At 39.7% G+C, this 15,879-nt stretch overlaps 1 protein-coding gene across 2 annotated transcripts; it reads right to left on the reverse strand.

The window, feature by feature from the left end:
* Positions 1–8,106: 8,106 nt before the first annotated feature.
* Positions 8,107–15,624, reverse strand: LOC111925663 (carboxymethylenebutenolidase homolog). 2 transcript variants are annotated; one of them, XR_002862374.2, is made up of 7 exons: positions 15,366–15,623; positions 12,647–12,869; positions 12,043–12,150; positions 10,845–10,987; positions 9,596–9,687; positions 9,080–9,187; positions 8,107–8,607 (listed from the first exon to the last, which is right to left on the reverse strand). XR_002862374.2 is itself a non-coding variant. In XM_023922167.2 (6 exons), exons 2-6 carry the CDS (start codon positions 12,859–12,861, stop codon positions 8,428–8,430), a joined length of 738 nt encoding a protein of 245 aa, XP_023777935.1. In that variant the 5' UTR covers positions 12,862–12,869; positions 15,366–15,624; the 3' UTR covers positions 8,107–8,427. The 2 variants fall into 2 exon arrangements, 1 of the variants encoding a protein (XP_023777935.1); XM_023922167.2 differs by lacking the exon at positions 9,080–9,187 and having other exon boundaries at positions 15,366–15,624.
* Positions 15,625–15,879: the final 255 nt, after the last annotated feature.

Here is a 15,879-nt window from a genome sequence, read left to right on the forward strand (position 1 = left end):
TTTCTGCCCATTGTCTCTTATCCTATTGCTTGGCACCACCAATAAGATCCTGGCTTTGCCCTCTTGACCCCTGCCTTTCAGGTATCTATAGACATTGATGAGGTCTCCTCTCAGTCATCTCTCTTGAGGCTTCCTCAGCCTCTCCTTGTAAGACAGATGTTCCAGTCCCCTCATCATCTTTGTTGCCCTCTGCTGGACCTGCTATTGTACAGAGGAGTCCAGAACTGGACACAGGCACTGGCACAACTGGCACTCCAGATGTTGCCTCACCAGAACTAAAAGGTGCAGGATAACTTCCCTTGACCTGCTAGCAATGATCTTTTCTAATGCACCCTTTTTTTTTTTTCTTCTCTATAAAAACTTATATATAATAATATATATAATAATATACATAATAAATTGTATATATAATATGTAATAGATATATAATAATATAATAACCTGTCCTACAGCAACTGATGCTGAATTCTCCAAGGAAAATTAATTTTGGCAAAATACTCTTCAGTTTCACAGTCTTTCCCTGTCTCAGTGAAAATTTGTCAGCACTTAGCCCTACTCCATAAGACATCTGTTCATTCACATAAAGAAAAACCCAAGCTGGACAGGTTTGCCAACCAAGATATTACCTTCAGAAAAACCAAGGCTCTTTTATTTAACATCCAGATGAGAAAGTAGTTGTAGAGGGTTCAATTTCATCATCTCTCTCTGTTCTTATAGCACCCCTGATAAATTTGGCATGAGAGCTGGCAATTAAATTTGGCAATTTAAATTAGATTTGGCAGAGCTGGGAATTAAATTTACACTTTACATATTACCTGAACTACAAACCTGTCAGAGTATTGTTAAGTACAGCTGGCCTGGACTGGACAAAGTAAATCTGACCATAACACAAATCTAATTTAGCTAGCCTAGTTCATGCCTGAACATGTCCCTGAATAAGTTACAGGGGACCCTCAGCCATTCAAGATCACAAGTAAGCACACCACTGGCCAGGAAGCCAGGCAGGGAGAGATATTTCAGCTAATAGCTGTACAGCCTGGGAAATTTGAATTGGGTATTTGTTGAGATGAATAATGAGGAATGGGACCACCATGCCTTGAGATGATTTATTGCTCAAGTAGCCAGATAAGATATCATGAAGGCATGAGATTTAGAGGAGCAACAAGTCAGACATAGGTCAAGGTAGTCATTGGTTTCTTCTTCACACAACAATACATAACATTTTGGTCCAATAGACGGTTAACACAAAACTGGTTTCTACTTATTAACTTATCATCTTTGCTTAATTTTGCTGCACTGTGTCTGTCTCTTATCCACTAAGCTGATAGGTCATGCACTCATACACACACCTTTGATATCGTCTCTAGATCCCTAGCTTACTCTACAAATCACATTATTACAGCTCAAACCTCAAACTATTTTACCTAATATAATTTCTTACTCAAGACATATTCTTACTTATAATTATAGGAACATAAGTTTATCATTTTTCTACGCTATGTCTGTGTACTTCCATCATTACATCAACCCAAGCTCTTTCCAAGGCTGAAGATTGAACGTTTCAGCATCTGTAGAATTTTCCATTTTTCCATTTCCCATAGCTATTTAAGTGAATTCTGAATAATAAACGAGGTTGTTTGTCTCATGAGCACCAGGAGCACAAGTTGTGGATTTTCATCTTCCCACCCATGACCAGCACACTACAAGTGGTGACCCCATATGTGAAGGCACAGCCTTTCCTGTGAGCAGAGCAGGGGGGAAGACAGAGTGTGGAGAGCCTGTCCAAAACAGCGAAAAGCTGGAAAAAACAGGTGTGGAGACGCTGATCTACAGCGAAAAGCTGGAGTAAGAGGAATGTGGAAAAAGCCATCTAAAAAAAATACAAGGAGAGATGTTTGCGGTGAAAAAATAGCTAAAAATCCATCATTGTTTTTGGACTTACCCTTAAAAATAGACGAAAATACTCATCAGAGCCATGGGAGCTGGGATATCAACTTAACCACCTCCAGTTTTGAAGGTATAGTTGCTTTTTTTACAAGAATGGTGTCGCACTGTATTTGAAACAGCAAAGTGACAATACAGACTCTATAGCCTTAGCTGCAAAAGACAGCACTTTTTATTCTTCTGTATCTTCTTTTATAGACAGTTCCGAGAAGGTCCAAAAAGGTAAAGCTTTTGTTGGTTATTAAACCAACACATCACCATCATTGGATAGTTAGGAACTACACCCCTTGACCGTTTCTTACAACAAGGAACAAACAACACCTGCAAAGGTTGTTTTCCTTCCCTAAGGAGTGTTTGGATTCCTCCTTATGATTTCCCAGACCAGACTGAGAAAGTTGTGTACTTGACTTTTCCCACAGGCTCAAGCTAGTGCCTGAAGCCTAAAAATCTCTTATTTGACCACTGTCAGTTCCCACAGAATGGGACTTAAGAGTATGGTAAAAATTAATTATTAGCTTTAATAACATTGGCAAAGAACCATGGATTTGACACAACCAAACAGGCTGCCCTTGATATAAATACATGGGAACAAATTGGACATTTTATACTTAAGGCAGCCTCAAGGGGAGATGAAAATGCTATAGAAGTTCTAAAGCCTTGGAGATTTATTTTCAATGAGACAGACTGTTGTGGTTTTAAAGCAGTAACTAAAAAATTACTAGAAAACTTACTTATTTCTTGCTGTGAGATATGGATTAGAACAAGAGCAAAACAGGCTTAAAACTTAAAAGGAATAAAGAAAGTTAATTAACAGAATTACAAGAATAAGAAAACCAGAATAACTTCCAGAAAACTTCTTTTTCCCCCACTACTCAACTATTCTCTTGCTCACATGACAACATAGAGACAAAAAACTTTGGAATTTCAGTGTTTAAAACAGTCCCAATTCTTGTTAGAGTCTTTTCATCAGTCTTTGTAAAGAAACAGAAGTCTTCTGCTAATTTATGGAGTTTTCCACAAGAAAACTATTTTTGTTATAGCTTTCTATTTTTCTGATGCCAGCTGCCCGGAAAAAAAATCTGTCATCAGTCCACTCCTCCTATTTCACATCACTCTGAGGTGTGTTATGGCCCATGAGTCTAAGGGATGTCATTTTTAAGGATGAGTCATTAAAAGGCAAAAGTTCTCTTCATTTGTTTCTGTGAGCTTTCCTGGAAACAGAAGTTTTTCTCATTGCCTCTCAAGGCCTCAAATCTTCAGCTATTCTCCCCCCTCTGTTCCAGCACCTCACTGTATCACAATTACTCCACCTTTTTCTCAAAATCTAAACTTTGAACTTGGGAATATTCTTCCCAATATACTCTGTCATGAATTAAAGGAGTTTTTTCCAGAACACTATTGTCCATTTCTGCAGCTTTAACAGAAAAATATTTCAGCTTAATTAAAGCATCTCCTTATTCTCTACTTCTTCTGAAGCTTAATTCTTCTCTTCACTGTCTCTAATAAAGTCTCTTTACATGTTGATTACTCTCTTTTTCTTTCTCTGAAAAAAAGGATTAATCTGCAAGTCTCATCTGGGTAATGAAAGTGTTGAAATCTTGCCCAGGCTTTGTAGATGGTTCTGTGATCTCTGCCGGAGCAGCAGCTGGAGCTGTCTGCGATGGAAGATTCTTCATGGCTGCTCTGGAGAGTGTGGTCACTGTCTCAGCCTGCCGCAGGTCAAGAGCATTTTTCTTTCCTTACTCGACAGTCTCTGGTGAATTCAGTCACAGCAAAAACTGCAGCCGAGCCAGGGAGCAGCCTGGCCCGGCCAGAGCCCGGGGCAAGCCCCACAGGCCCCATCTCCCGGCCGGGAGCCGCTGGGCCCAGCCCAGCTCCTGCCAGGGCCACATGGCCTGAGCAGGGGAGCAGGAGGCCAGCTAAAGCTCAGTTACCTTTCACAGCCAGGAAACCAAGAGACCAAGAAATTCCCAGGCTTAAGTCTTAAGGTGGTGTTCACAGGTTGATCTCACTTTTCAATGATTAAAACTGCTGTCAATTCTTAGAAATGGCCAGCTGTTGGCTAGGAGAAAAACCCCCATCAGCCGCCAGCAGTTTTAACTTCCTTAGGTGTTTTTGTTTTCTTAAATGCCAATCTATCACACAGATGAATGCTGGACTGGAGAGCAAGAACAGAGCTCCGGAGGGGACAGAGGGAGCTTGGGATAGCTTTCCAAGCCCACGGGGGAAGAGCAACACCAAACAGCTGCCCCACACAGCCAGGCTGCTCTGTATGCTCCCCTCGCCCCAGGACTGCTTTATAACGAGCTGTTTCTTGCAACCCCGCCATGCTGGAGAGCACAGGCAGCTGGCAGTGCCCTGGCGGGTAGACAAACCCCAGCGTGCGATACCGAGCCGGATTGCGAAATCCTGCCACTTGGCTGGAGCGGCGCAGCAGGAGGGAATGGCGGGGCCCCAGGCTATGCCAACACCGCCGCAGCCCAAAGGAACACGGCAGGCGGCAGGGGTGTGGCTGCGCCAAAGAGGTGCTGCGGTGCCGTTCCCCGCGGAGCTGCCGCTGTGCCACGCGGAGCTGCCAGCCCGGGGGGCAGAACGCCGCCACTCCGGCCCCAGAACGCGCGGCCTCGTCGCAGCCCCGGACCACCCCCGGGACCACCCCCTAGCCACCGGCACCGCCCACGCCCCTCGGCACCATGGAAACGCCTGGAACCGCCCCTGCCCGGAGCTGATTGGCTCAGCCCAGAAGCCGCGCCCGCGGTCCCGCCTCGGCTGGCCACGCCTGCCTGCCGCTGCTGGGGGGCGGGGCCCGAGCTGATGTCACGTGGTGTCCGATCCATACCCGGAAGTGCACCGGAAACAGAAAGCTGCGCCCCAGTGCCGGGGCCCGCACTCAGCACAGTTCCAGCTTCACCACAGCTACAGCCAAGGCAATCCCAGCCCCAAGGAACCACACAGCAGAAGGAAACGCAAGATCCTCACAGAGAGAACCAAAGTCTTCACATACCATCAGCTCCAGCTCCCCCACCACTCCTATCAAACACCATCCCAACACATGTTAACTACAGACTACAAGCCCTGATGAAAAATGCATGCATGTCTACTCCAACCCACAGGCACTCAAGCTTGAAACTTTTATATATATATATGCATGAGAACTTCTAATCTGAATTACAGTGTTTATTATTATTGTTAAATTGTATCCTAAAAGAAGTATTAATCATTGGGTACCACAGTAGTCCCTTGAAAAGGAAAAGCTAGATGCACTAAAATCATTAGTACAAAACAGCTAGCTCAGGGACACATAGAGCCATCTATGAGCCCTTGGACGCCCCAGTATTTGTCATAAAAAGAGAAATCTGGTAAATTAAAGTTTCTCCAACCTAAGAAAGGTCAGTTCTGTGATGGTGAGCATAGATACTTTGCAAACTGCTATGCCATCTTCTGCCATGACACCTACCTCCTGGGACCTTTTGGTAGTGGACTTGAAACCCAAAAAATGAACCCCAGAGGCAAAAGCTGCTCTTGAAACAGTAGAGCAAGCTATCACAGACAAGTCCACCAGATATGCCCAGAGTGATACAAAATATGTTTGTTCTCATTGTAAATCTTCACCCTACTGGTATTATAGGGCAGTGGAACACTCACTGGCCTGATCCTCTGCACATCCTAGAGTGGATGTTTTTACCTCATTGCTACAAGTGTAGACAGCAAGGCCATGTGAAAATAAACTGTCCACACAAGTCCATTCCACAAGAGAGATCTTAAGGACCTGCTCTACATCCTGCCTGGGACCACAAACAACACTCTGCTGATGGCCCCCCAGTGGATGTGATGAAGCAGAATGAAGAAGAGTAACCAGAACAACCTATTCACCTACCTCATGAAAATCTGAGACTCTTGCAAACACAGTTCATTTAAAAACTCTGTTTGTTTACAAATTGTTTTTCTGTTAAGTTTGTTTTTTCTAACAGTTCTAAAGGTTGAATGTTTTTTGTTTCTTGTTTATAAAGTATAATCTCAGTTCTAAATATGTTTTTTTTCAGTTCAAAATAATGTTTTTTTAGTGTTAAGTTGTAACTACAAGTTGTTAGTTTACCTGTGGCATGGTAGCTTGAAGGATTGTAATCTTGCCTGCCAGCTCCCAGAAGTGAGTGTTGCAAACTCAGTTTAGTATGCAAAGCACATTGCTAGCTGAGGGGAACTTGGTTTGTCAAATTAAGTGGAAAACTTTATTTGAATTAGACCCATGCTGTCTCCTATCACCCTGTCTGCAAAGGGCCCTTACAGATAGGATAACAGAGAGCATTTTATATTTTTTAATTTAACCAAAAATGGTGATTTGTCACAGTATTGTCACAGTACAGCTGGCCTAGACTGGACAAAGTAAATCTGACCATAACAGGAATCCAATTCAGCCAGCCTCATTCAAGATGAGAAGTAAGCACACCACTGGCCAAGAAGCTGGGCAGGGAGAGGGATCTCAGCCAATAGCTGTAGAGCCTGGGAGATTAAATACTGGGGTATTTAAGTGAGTTCTGAATAATAAACGAGTCTCATGAGCACCAGGAGCACAGGTTGTGAATTTTTGTCTCCCCATCCACAACCAGCATGCTACACAAACCTACATTGCTTCCTTCCAGGAAGGTTTGTGCATTGTTAAGCTCCCATTCCCTGGAGTAGGCACATGCATCAGATATACCCACGCCAGTGCATGGAGGTGTCTGCAGTTCTCTTCTGGGAAACTGTTCCTCTTCTACCTGCTGAGAACAGAACCATGCCAGGACTGTCAGGAAGGACAGAAATCACTGTCTGGCTCTTCTCTGTCGGTAGGTCACTGGGAATCTACACAGATTGAGCACAAGGGCAGGATCAGGGGAGACATCATGGAACTTCTCACCTCCAGTGTGGAGTAACTATTACTTCTGGCATGACAACAATGCCCTGCAGACCTGAAGAGGCTTTCCCTACACTGGCTGGACCCAGTAAGAACTGAAGACCCATCTCTCCTGAAATCATTGAGCAAGAAGATGGAAACATAATGTGTCCAAACCACAGAACAGCAGTAATCACTGACCAAGGGCATAAACCAAGGAGCAAAGGAAGATTTTGCATTTTTGCCTCAGAGGTCCGCATGAAATCTTTTTGAAAGATAAGAGATTTTCTTTAATATCAACCAGTGTGCTACAGAGAGAACTATTTTCTCATGGGACATACAGAGTGTGTTGCAGGATGGAAAGGAGTGATGTGAAGAAGGGAGCTGAAATGGAGGGATGATTGAAGCACTGCTGGGCATTTGGTATTTGAGATGGGACCCACGTGGTGGGAGACTCTGAAGAGACACCATGGAGTTCAGACACACATGCAGCTACAACTCCACCATAGACTACTTAGGCCCCCAGCAAGGAAAGATCCAGAGGCAATGACTTCCAGAGCTGTCAGGCATAGCTGGCAGCAGCAAACTCAAAAAGAAAAGCTGTTGTGGGGCAATGGAAATCATGGACAGAATGCAACTTCAAAAGCAATATTCTGTGAAAGCTCCCTGGGCTCCCACATATTTCCCTGAGGGGAAGATAGGCAATGTTGAGTACATTTTAGCCACATCTACTCTCTCAGCATCACAAGTACAGGCAAGACCTCACTAGATGTTTTTTGGGAATTACAATGTGAGGGACCAAAGGAGCTGAAACTGTAATGTTCCCCCAGGCACTAGGAATGGGCTGTGCCTTACCAATAACAATCAAATCACAGCAGAGAGAAACCTGATGATAAAGGAAAGATTTGTGAAGGTGAGGCGGTAACATTGGAGGCTGGTTTAGATTAAACTCTGAATTAGGTTCAGTAGATACAGCAACTGCCTGAAACCATGAGAAATGAAGGATTTGCATCAAGATCATCATGAAATGATGTGATATCCTCTAATTTCTTCAGTCATGGTTCCCAACTTCTTGCAGCTCCTTTTCTGTTTCTTTCCACTGTCTATCCCCTTCCTTTCTCTAGCTCTCTTTTCATGAATTCTGAATAGGATATTCTGTTTCCAAGAAAACCTCCCACCCTTCCAACCTAGAACTATATTTACCTAAAAGGTGAAAATCTTGGAGCTGAAAATCTCACAGCTAAAAAACACTAAATACAACTTTAAGGAGACAATTTCTCAAGCATGGGCACAGTTTAAATGATTTTTAATCATGTTGACATTGATATAAAAAAATTAAACTTTCAAGTGCCAGAAAATATGCCATATGAAATTCTAATAATTTTAAGATATACAAGACCAGTGTTAAACACCTTTTTTACATTTATAGCTTTCACCATTTGAAAAGCCATTTCTAAGTCCTTACTTAGAAGGTAAGAGCAAGTAAGTTGTGTTAGCAGAAGAGTTTTACAAAATATTTTTATGGGTTAAAGAACATTTTATGCAGTATAGTCTGTATTATTTTCTGATTTCCTACAACAATTGGTTTTGTTTATTGGCATTAATTTAACCTAAAGATATTTATTCAGCCAGTTGATCATATCCTTTCTTCCTTCCTCAATATAAGGTTTATCTTGAGGATTGATATCTTCTCTTTTGCGATGCACAAACCCATGTGTCTGTCCAGGGTAAATTTTAACTTCATAATCAACTTTACAGTTTTGTTTAAGCTTCTGCTCCAGCAAGGTGACCTGTAACACAGAACATTCTTTGTTGGCTGAACACAAAGTTAACATGTTCTATATTTACAGTCCCAAAACTGCCCTCATTTTTCACTTTTCTGAAAGACATAATTTATCCTTACCACCTTTTTCTCTTCTACTAATTTTATACCTAAATGCATTTCTGTTACTGCATTTGCTTTATTTAACAACTTTTTTTTCCCAGTAAAATACCATCATGTGACTGTATAAAATGTAAAAAAAAAAAAAAATACATGAATTATTATTAATACCTGTAAAGGTGAAAAACCTACTGCTCAACATCATGAGACAGTTATCATGTAGTGAACACTGTATGAATTACTGCTGACCGACCTCACATAAAAAAATTTGGGCTAGAGTTTGGATTAATTTGAAGCTGAGGGAGGAGGGGCAGAGACAAAATCAGCAGTTCAAACTGTCTGAAATTTTTGCTAGGAAAGTTAAAGCCAACATCACTCACTAAAAACATGTTTCACTTTGATCCACTTGGCAAATAATCATCTTTTTCCAATCATTCTTCACTCAGGCTCCAGAGAAAGGCTGTTGGCAGAGTGACAGAAAGGAGAATCTATGCAGAACAGTGGAAAAAGTCAAAGGATAACCACAGGATCTTTTTAATTCTCCTGCAATAAGTGATTCCATTGGAACAGGCATATTTTATGGACCAATGGTATCACTAAAAATGGTGTCCTATCTTAAACTTGTCAGAAGGCTTTCTTTGGATTCTTGCTCTTTTCCTAGGAACTGATGAAAATCATCCAAATTTTCAAACAGGAACAGAAAATATTTTTAGTGTCATTATAAAACATTTTGATTTGGGAATTAACAATATAAATTTGTGTAGAAGTACTGTAAGAATTAGTGAAAGAAAAGGAAAAGTGCAGATTAGTTTTCTACTTTGTGTTCATTAAAAACCAAATTACAAAACAAGCATGAAAAGCATTAAAAAGACAAATATATGTGATAGGAAACTCACCTGCTCCAGTGGAATAATGTCATCCTTCTCACCAAAAATAAAGAAGGTAGGATGCAGCAAACTGTGTTTGTCGTCAAAACGCCTGATCACTCCTAAGGAAGAAGAAAACATACAATAAGTTATGCTACCTAAAGTAGCTAAAACACTACAAAATCTATACAGTGAAACTTTGAGACATATTTATCAGTCACAGCTGAGCAGTTTGTAATGGAATTTAACACACTTTGCTATTAAAAAGTCCCTTTTTTAATGGAATGTTTGCAATGTCATTAAAAAGATGACATCAGCTGTGTGAAAAAGAAGCCAGAGACCAGTTCTGTGGGAGAAAATCACAGAAGAATTGTTACACTTGCCCCATTTTTGTGGGTTGCTTTGAGCAACTGCTTCTGACTGCTGTGAGAGACAGGGTTCTGTGAGAGATGGACACTTCTACCTGCTCACCTCTGGCTTGGGAAGACCATTTTAAAAATAATTGTAAATATATATAATTCCAGATACATGTTTATGATTTCAGTGTACATATATTTACACTGATATGATTTCATAACAAATTAACATTCTAATTTTGACTATTCAAAGATATTTGAATAAAAGTGATAGTAGAACTGAACAGCTGCCACTCTGCTACGTTTTTCAATCCTGAGATTTTTACAACAAAAAAGTAAAACATTAGGAAGTAGCACTGTTGAATTGACTCAACTGATCAGCATATCAGTGTAGCAAAACAATTCCAATACTCTTTCTGGAAAAATACCTTCAATTTGCTTTCATCTCTAATTAATTTAAGTTGGTCTGGGTTCTGTAGAAGTACAGAGGTTAATAAGAAAAATATCAAAGGCAGCATAAATGCATTGAGTAATGTGTGAGAGTAGAGAGTTAAAACAGAGTGTTAAAAACAGTTCCTATTAGTAAAGAGGGACCACTGTCTAAAAGATGTAAAAGATGTGCCTAGAAGACCTTTTGTCATTGTCAGCCAAGAGGAACCTCAGTCACAGTGAGACCATGGCATTTGGCACTATGTTCACAGATGTGATCCTGGTCATATCACTCTTTAAATACATAGATCTTGCTGGGTACACTTAAGTGTAAAAATGTGAGTATGCAAAATTATATATCTTCTAGATTATTTTTAATAAAACCATCTTGTTCCACTAGATTGTCACACTGAATTTTGTCACAGCAATAGCCCTACAGAATTGTTTCCTGCTCCAGTATTCTGCTCAGAATGTAGCAAGCATTTCAGGCTTACCATAGAGGGACACTCCAGTCTTCAAATGAGGATTTTTCAGCATCAGATGTTGCACTGCTGCTCCACCCCAGCAGAACCCAATGACACCAATCTTCTTTGCACCACATTGGTCCTTTAGATACTCGAGGACCACATCAACTTCTCTAAGACATGCAAATGAAAGTGAATTAAGGCTCTAGCCCTGTTTCTTTGGCCTCCTTGGTGGCTGCTGCTCAGAGACAGGATGGAAATCTGGGACAATGTGACTGTCTTTGCATCACTCCTAGTTTTTTTCTTTCCCTTACTTATCAAATTTTCTTTATCTCAACCCATGAGTTTTCTTGTTTTATTTCCCTTATTCTCTCCCCTGTTCCTCTTGTGGGAGTGAGTGAGTGAGTGAGTGAGTGGTAATCCAGGTTGTTGGCTGCTGGCTGGGGTCAACCCACAACACTACTTTACTATTATTCATTTCTAAAATGCAAGACAAACTTCAGGGAAGAAGACAGAGGAGAAAAACAGTCTTCCTAGATGACTGTTACTAGGACACGAGGTGATTTTATGAACAGCAGTCCAATTAATTTCACAAATAGCAGTATTTATCATATAGGCTAACAGAAAAAAAAGTTTGAGACACACAACCAGTCAAGAGCATCCTGTTGTCACAAATGCGACTCATATGCAAAGCATCTCTCATAAAGATTTTTCTAAAGCAGCAGTTACTTTATGCAATCAAGCTATGTTTCAGATTAAAAATGGTAAAAAGGCAGGAAAATAGGAAAGCACTATGCTTTGAACTAGCTGTGATCTGATGGGGAGCAGAAAAAATGTTCCCTTGTTACATAGTGTTTGTGTTTGCACCCTATCTAAAATCCATTTTAGGAATTTGTGCCTTCCTGAAGGATTGAAGTGGCCAAAGTGAGCTGCATTTTCTAGCTTTTGCTGGTTCTTTTCCTTTAAGTCATGAATTTTGCTTCTACTTTCTGTACAAACACTGGGCACTTTTATTCTTCAAATGTCTACTTTTATCCATAAAGCACCACTCATGAGCTTTATGGATAGCCATGAGCTTGTCCCATGAGCTGCATGAAATTTCTATTTGTGGCCATCCAGCCATATTTGACACACTAATAATTTAGGATCTAATTTTACATTTTTACTGTGGCAAAAATTCCTATGAAATATGGATGTCCTCTTGATGGACAAGGAACAATGGCTGTACTTGTCTATTTTGCCAGCATCTCGTGATTTCACCCAGTCGTTGAAAGTTGCCCAGTCATTAGAAGGTTTCCAAGCTTCTTGTCCCACAAAAAAATCTGGGCAGATGGCTCTGCAAGAAAAATGAAAATATTTTAGTCCATGAAATAATACTGGAAAAGGATTAAAGGGAAGACCATATGTAGTGCACAACACATTAATTTTGCTGAATACATAGTACTTAATACATGGTACACTTTCCCTTCATAGAAAGATCTTCAGTTTCTTTGGAATTTTTACCATAACAGCCAAGGTGCACAGAAGAAGGGAAGAAGCAGTCTGCTTCAGGCTCATGGAAGACAAAAGATGCCGATTAATAAAATACTGTTTCCCCTCTCTTCTTCTGTGCTTACCTACTAACTCGTTATGGTAAAACTACTCAATTATTTTAGACTTATTTCACTGTTTTACCAGAAAGCTTCTTGGAGAAAGGGGTAAAGAAAGACTGTGAAATTATTTGTGTTTGTATGATTTACATATGACTAAATGGAAACATTTTAACAAAAATGGAAATGGTTCAACAAACTTTCTTATTAAAAAGACACTTTGAAAATAGTAGTACTTCTTACATGTATCCATTAGTTGTTATCATATCAGCCATGTATCTGGTGTTTGGGAGTTGCCATCCAAATATATCGTGAATCACAATCACAGCTTTGTCAGTGCTGGCAGAAGGTTTGCAGACATACGCCTTGATGTGCCCAACTTGCACCTCCTGCCCACGGCCTCCATAGTCAAATCTGTCTCCAATATCACATGGGCAGGGCCTTGATTCATTTGCCATGTGTGATACTAAAGAAAAATAATATTCAGTAGCAAATACCAAAGCATGCCACATTGAAAAATGTCAGAAGACAGCAGTATCATTGGCTATTAAATCTTTTAATCATTACAGTAATAGGATGAACATGCTTATTACTGTTTGATCTAAAATGAAGCATCAGTCAATAAACTCATGGGGCTATTTAACATAAATAAGATTCTTGTTAGAGTTTCTTATGTTATGAAGTCTTCAGCAGGGACATGGTACGTGGCCTACAGTGAGTGGTACAATGAAAATAAAGTTATGAGCAAGCAGCAAGGCAACCATCACGAACTATTTACATAGTGATGACGCCAGTCCTTCCACTCTTCATAATGTGTATATCCTGTAACGAATGCATAGCTTTCTTTAGTAGCCATAAATGCTTAATACAAGACTCAGCATTTTGAAAGAAAAAAACCAACAGCTACTGTGTAGAAAGATATAATTACACATAGATTAAGCATTATATTTTCATTCAAGGACTTAAAATATTACATAACTGAATTTTTTTAGTGTCAATAAACCCATTTTCTAAACAGCTTTAGCCTCAGATGTTTCAGACTTTTGGAGAAGGATACTTAAGAAAGATGTCAAGGAAAATGTACCAGCATAAGCCAGAATATAAAATTGTATTTCTTTAATATTAAATAAAGAATGCATTAAAACTCTAAGACAGGAAAAAAATATAACTGAACATAAAAAAACCAGAAAATCTTAAAGCTGAGGCAAATCTTTTATCAAGGAGGTAAGAGTAGGGTATAGTTAATTTTTTTCAAACTATTGCTTAAATGAAAATAAACAATTCACAAAGGTCAAAAAGTACCAGCAGAATCTAACACACATGTATGTAGCTCCTTAGACTCAAGTTAATTATTTTCTACCATCAAACTTAGGTTAAATAACTGAGTGAACAGACCTGATTAACTCCTTTGAATATTCACAGAGCATCTGCACATGATGCAAGAACATGGAAAGAATTTAGATAAAGCTTTGCCAAAGCTCTCTCCAGAGAAATCATGCATATTACCATAGAAACTTTGCTAGTAAAGAAACAAGGATCTTCAAACTTAACTGTGTCAAAAATACAGAGAGAAATAGGAAAAAACAGATACAGAACTGTCCCTGGACAAGTGGGACTTTAAGATTTGTGGCAGTAAAGGGACAGCTTTAGGAAAGCCAGCAAACAACTTGGCAGCCAGAAAAAATTGACAGAATTCAATATATTCTGGATTTGCTGACTAAAATTCAGAATCTTCCAAGCAGCATCACCAGGGCTAGATTGCAGACACCAGGAGATTTCATTTTTGCAGATCAGTTCAGAACAGTTCAAGACAAGTTATGTCATATTTGAAAGCTGTATTATCTCTGGGTACACATCTATACTAGTACCCTACCTTTTTTAAATAAGCCACACCCATAAATGTCCTTTTTTACCTACACGTTGTGGTCTCACATATAGGACTTCTAACTTAAAACAAGTTTACCAGGAAAAAAAAGAATGAATGAATAAATGAGCATGTAAGGCAAAATGCAGCGCAAATATATAATAGGAAGAATTTCATAACTAATTTTCCATTCACAAACTGTTTCCTTTTGATTAGACTAAATCAGAAAATATAACAAAACCAGGGATTGAATATTAAAGAAACATATATTTCAGAACTCCAGAAACTCAAATACAATGCCCTTACCAGTATATCCTCAAAGGCTTTGATTGAAAACATTTCATACTCTCTGATAAAATGTAAAGCAACACATAGAACATGAAATATTTAAAGATGCAGATTATTCACTGATGATAACATCCAGATAAAAGACTGTGAGGGATAGCATTGTCTTGTATTTATAAGCCATATAGACTTGCAAGTTCTGTAGCATAGCAAGACTCTTCAGAATTTCTGCATCTGCTGTAGTATATACAAACAGCAATTTTTTCCATTTCTAGATGTTATTGAAATATTACTTAAAAATTAATTTCTCCCTTTTACATTTGTCTATTATTTTAGGAGGATCTGAAAACCCACAGCCATGGTGTACCATCATTTCTACCTGCAAGGACTTGTGAATTTATTGGAAGACCAAGAAAGAATTAATTTTCAGATACTTGAATCTACAGCCAGTGAAAATATAAAGATATTGCTCTGTGGCACCATCACTTTCAACACTTTCAACAGACTCTCCAGAGTCTTCCTTCTCAGAGGTCTTCCCACCTCTGGAGGGAAAATAAAAGGTTTCTGAGCTATCATCTCAAAAAGATTGAAACAAAAAAACCAAAACCAAACCAAAACAAAACAAAAAAACAAAAACAAACAAACAAAAAGAACTAACCCCCAATTGCATTTAAATGAAATTACACTCTGCCTGCAAATAAAATGAAAGTCTGCCGAACATGCTGAGTCACACCTCGCAATCACTTGTTCTACATTTCTGGGGGAAAAAAAAGCCATGAGTTTAAAAAAGAATCCAAACTAACCTACACATACCTGTAGCACTACAAGTGTGCGAGACAGTAGAAGCAGAATGCAGGAGTTCAGCGTGTGGTTACGGCTGAATGGGATCACCAAACGAAGAGCTAAGTCACAAAACGAAAAGGGTGAGCACAAGGATCAGGTTCCTTTAAAAGAGAGTTACATAAGCCACTGCCTGCCTTTATCTTTGTGCCTCTCGGAGTGATGAAGGCTACTGTTTTTAAAGCTGTTCTTTTCACTGCTAGTGTAGGTGGGGTGTGCTGCAACGAGGAGCAGCGGTAGCTGAGTACCAAGCCTTCTTCTCAACTTACATGAAATGGTATTCGCCCCTGGAGGGCTTTTTCTTTCCGTTTCGAAAACATGTTGATTTAGCTGAAAAATCCATCTTGGAGAAAAAGCTCTTTTTTCTTTTTTTTTGTTTGGTTTTTTTTTTGTGGTTTTGTTGTTGGTTTTGGGGGGGGGGAGGTTTGGGTTGTTTTGTTTTTTTAAAGGGTAGCTGTTTTTAAAGCTTGGGATTGCACAACTTTTA

Source organism: Cyanistes caeruleus, chromosome 1, assembly GCF_971803275.1.
Source record: "Cyanistes caeruleus chromosome 1, bCyaCae1.hap1.1, whole genome shotgun sequence".
Classification (NCBI taxonomy): Eukaryota; Metazoa; Chordata; class Aves; order Passeriformes; family Paridae; genus Cyanistes; species Cyanistes caeruleus.